Raw genomic sequence first — 4550 nt, 5'->3', positions numbered from 1 at the left:
GATGCAAAAGCCCAGAAGGTAGTTGCCTGGTAATCTTATTCTTGCCACAGGAAGGACAAGAGGCGACAAAACTTTAGACATCCTTAGACAACGTTGGCCGCCAGTAATAGCGAGATCTTTTTGAGACCAACATGTCCAGCCAATTTGGAGGCATGACCCCAAAGTAAGATACGTTCTCTGTTCCCATCTGCAACTAAGGTCTTACCGGGAGGCAAAGAGGAAAGAGAGACTGGAGCGACTGTGATGAGTCTGGCAGGATCGATGATATGTACAGGCTCCTCCTCCAGATCCACTGCCTGGAACAACCTGGACAGGGCATCAGCTCTGGAGTTTTTATTTCCAGGTAGGAAGCGAAGTTCAAAGTCGAACCTGGCGAAAAACAAGGCCCACCTAGCCTGTCGAGGATTAAGTCTATGCGCAGAACGAATATACGCCAGATTCTTGTGATCCGTGTAGATTATAAAACGATGTAAAGCTCCCTCTAGGAGATACCGCCACTCTTCTAAAGCCAACCTGATTGCCAAAAGCTCCTTATCCCCGATGGCATAATTCTTTTCTGAGGAGGAGAAAATCTTGGAAAAAAACCACAGGGCACAAGACGACCAGAAGAGGATTTTTGAGAGAGCACAGCTCCAGCTCCAATAGCAGAAGCATCCACTTCAAGGATGAAAGGTTTATTGGCCACAGGATGGTGAAGTATAGGAGCGGAGGCAAAGGCTTGTTTGATGGATCGGAAAGCCTCTTCGGCCTCAGCCGGCCGCTGACGAGGGTTGGCACCCTTCCGAAGCTTGGAGGATATTGGAGCTGATAGAGAGGAAAAATGAGGGATAAACTGCCGATAGTAGTTAGCAAATCCAAGAAATCGCTGAATTGCTTTCACTCCTAGTGGACGTGGCCAGTTGAGCACGGCTGAAACCTTTTCTGGATCCATTCGCAAACCAGCATCGGAAATTATGAAACCCAAGAAGGGTAGAGATGACTGTTCGAAGACACATTTTTCAAGTTTCGCGTACAGCCGATTCTCTCTCAAACGCAGTAGTACTTGCCGTTAGTGTTGAGCATTCCGATACCGCAAGTATCGGGTATCGGCCGATACTTGCGGTATCGGAATTCCGATACCGAGATCCGATACTTTTGTGGTATCGGGAATAGGTATCAAAACAACATTAATGTGTAAAATAAAGAATTAAAATAAAAAATATTGATATACTCACTTCTCCGACGCAGCCTGGACCTTACCGCTGTGAACCGGCAGCCTTCTTTGCTTAAAATGAGCGTGTTCAGCGCCTTCCATGACGTCACGGCTTCTGATTGGTCGCGTGCCGCTCATGTGACCGCCATGCGACCAATCACAAGCCGCGACGTCATCCCTCAGGTCCTAAATTCCTAGAAGGGAATTTAGGACCTGAGGGATGACGTCACGGCTTCTGATTGGTCGCGTGGCGGTCACATGAGCGGCACGCGACCAATCAGAAGCCGTGACGTCATGGAAGGCGCTGAACACGCTCATTTTAAGCAAAGAAGGCTGCCGGTTCACAGCGGTAAGGTCCAGGCTGCGTCGGAGAGGTGAGTATATCAATATTTTTTATTTTAATTCTTTATCTTACACATTAATATGGATCCCAGGGCCTGAAGGAGAGTTTCCTCTCCTTCAGACCCTGGGAACCATCAGGGATACCTTCCAATACTTGAGTCCCATTGACTTGTATTGGTATCGGGTATCGGTATCGGATTAGATCCGATACTTTGCCGGTATCGGCCGATACTTTCCGATACCGATACTTTCAAGTATCGGACGGTATCGCTCAACACTACTTGCCGTACATCTCTTCTGTGGGTAGACAGATCTGGGGAGAACATAAGGATATCGTCCAAGTACACCACTACACAGGAGTAAAGTAGATCCCGAAAAACATAATTTACGAACTCCTGGAAGACTGCTGGCGCATTGCATAAGCCGAAGGGCATAACCAAGTATTCATAATGGCCGTCCCTGGTATTAAACGCTGTCTTCCACTCGTCACCGGACCGAATACAAACCAAATTATAAGCTCCTCTGAGATCCAATTTGGTGAATATTCGAGCTCCACGCAGGCGATCAAAAAGTTCTGTAATGAGGGGAAGTGGGTACTTGTTTTTGATCGTGATAGTATTGAGACCCCAGTAATCAATACACGGACGAAGAGAACCATCCTTCTTCTTAACGAAGAAAAATCCAGCTCCTGCAGGTGAGGAAGACTTTCAAATGAAGCCTCTGGCCAGATTCTCTTGCACATATTCGGACATGGCTTGAGTCTCAGTGGGAGACAAAGGGTAAATACGACCCCTAGGTGGAGTAGAACCAGGAACGAGGTCTATCGGGCAGTCATAAGAGCGGTGCGGCGGCAAGATCTCCGCCTCCTTCTTGTTAAAGACATCCAAGAAGGCGCAATAGGCTGGAGGAATTCCCACGGATTCCGGGGCAGGCCGAGAGGAGGTCGCAGGCTTGACGGGAAGCAGGCACCTGTTCAGACAAGACTGTCCCCACCGTAGAACGTCTCCAGTACGCCAGTCTAGAGTAGGTTCGTGATTTCTCAACCAAGGAAGACCCAAAAGGAAAGAATGAGGCAAAGAAGATAAAACATAAAAGGCCAGTTTCTCACGATGTAGAGCTCCAATCTGAAGTTCGACTTCCTCCGTAACCAAGTTGAAGGTCTCCCGCAAAGGCTAACCATCGACTGAAGCTATTTGTCTAGGAGTCTCCAAGGGTCTAACAGGTATCCCAAGCCTGTTAACAACCTCGAGCTGAACAAAGTTCCCAGCCGCTCCAGAATCAACATACGCCTCCAGAGAAAAGTGACGGGAACCTAAATGTAGAATAACAGACAAAACCAGCGGCGGAGAGGAATCATAACCACCTAGGAAGGCCTCTCTTACCTGTCCTAGGCGGAGGCGTTTCCCGGCTTCGGCTTCTGAGGACAGGAGCGTAAGAGATGCGAGGCGCTGCCACAATAAAAGCATAGACCTTGTGCGAGTCTTTCCTTGCGGCGTTGCTCGGAAGACTTGAGGCGATCGAACTGCATGGGTTCGGGAGATGATGCAGAGACAACCGATGCAGTTTGGGAAGCAGAAGAAGTCCCAAGTGTGGCAGAAGTCTGGCGAAGCGGTCTCCTCTCTCTGACGAGCTCACAAGAGCGCTCCTGAAAGCGCAAATCGATGCGTATAGCCAAGGAGATAAGATCATCCAAAGAGGTGGGAGTGTCCCGTCCCGCCAGCTCATCCTTAATCTGTGAAGACAAACTACGCCAAATGCCCCAACCAAAGCCTCATTGTTCCACCCTAAATCTGAGGATAAAGTCCGGAAACGGATGGCGTACTGGGCTACAGAGAGAGTACCCTGGTGAAGGTTGAAAAGGGATTCTGTAGTAGAGACCAGATGACCAGGTTCATCAAATACCTTGCGAAAGGTATCTAGGAACAGATTGAGTTGGGAGACCAAAGGATCATCACGTTCCCAGAGGGGATTAACCCATGCCAAAGCCTCACCCTCCAAATGGGAAACTACAAAAGCCACCTTAGCTCGGTCAGTAGGGAAAAGTAGTGGGGATAATTCAAAATGCAGCTGACACTGATTAAGAAAGCCGCGGCACGATTTAGGATCCCCACCATACCGAGGAGGTCTAGCAAGTCGGGGAGAAGGTTGTGGCGCAGAGGCTGGAGTAGGAACGGAGGCAATATTCTGGAGGGAGAGAAGCCGATCATTTACGGAGGCCATAAAATTCAAAATATGGGCCTGAGTGTCCCGTTGTTGGCCAAGCTCCTGCTGAAGGGCGGCCAACTGCGGGGCAATACCAGGATCTGCAGACTGTAGGGACACAAGGGGAGACTCCATATTTTTTAGAAACGACATGATCCTAGTCTGGTTTTCCTGCAAAAAAAGTAACTCCTTTTGAGTGGCGGAGACACCAGCGGGGCCCATGGCCTGATGATACTGTGAGGACTAGTGACAAAAAACGAAAAAAAGGTGAACCCTCTGGACCGTGACGACGAACCCCTCACGGACGAGCTGACCAGATGGACCGCCCCCTATACAGGGAGTGTTAGGGGCAGGCCCGCGAGGGACTATCGCCACGGAAGCTGGAGGATCAAGACGGAAAATAACGGACTGGCAATGACGACAGGAACACAGGATAGATGGGAACTGCGGAGACTAAGAACGGGAGGGTATGACGAAGACAGAGGCCTGGCGGGAAACAATACGGAGACACTGAGACTGACTGGGGCAAGGCAGAGACATGGGAGAAATAGAGAGGTACCGCAGAGAAACAGGAACTGATGGTAATACGGCAGGTACACAGGAAACAGACACGGCACAGTGAAGAGAAGCAGAGACCCAAGGTCAGAGAACAAGGAAGACACAGGGACCACGGGCAACCAGAAGCACTTGAAAATACAAATGATCATCAGGCACAGAGGGGCAGGCGGAAGCAGTTTACATACCCGTGCGGCGCAGCACTTCCGGGTGAAGGTCCTCCAAGAAGATAGAGAGGATGGGGAAAAGCGCAGACAAG

At 49.7% G+C, this 4550-nt stretch overlaps 1 protein-coding gene across 1 annotated transcript; it reads right to left on the bottom strand.

Moving 5' to 3' along the window:
• Positions 1–321: 321 nt before the first annotated feature.
• Positions 322–3987, bottom strand: LOC143793925 (uncharacterized). The gene is made up of 2 exons (XM_077280859.1): positions 1816–3987; positions 322–1041 (listed from the first exon to the last, which is right to left on the bottom strand). The coding sequence occupies exon 1, from the start codon at positions 3956–3958 to the stop codon at positions 2888–2890; it is 1071 nt and encodes a 356-aa protein (XP_077136974.1). The 5' UTR covers positions 3959–3987; the 3' UTR covers positions 322–1041; positions 1816–2887.
• Positions 3988–4550: the final 563 nt, after the last annotated feature.

Source organism: Ranitomeya variabilis, chromosome 1 (assembly GCF_051348905.1).
Source record: "Ranitomeya variabilis isolate aRanVar5 chromosome 1, aRanVar5.hap1, whole genome shotgun sequence".
NCBI classification, from domain to species: Eukaryota; Metazoa; Chordata; class Amphibia; order Anura; family Dendrobatidae; genus Ranitomeya; species Ranitomeya variabilis.
Note: the sequence above shows the minus strand (reverse complement) of the source record. Positions and strands in the feature narration are given on the sequence as shown.

Bases quoted from the DNA above. Each gene is read 5' to 3' on its own strand.
- LOC143793925 (XM_077280859.1), bottom strand. From the start codon at position 3,958: ATGGGCCCCGCTGGTGTCTCCGCCACTCAAAAGGAGTTACTTTTTTTG.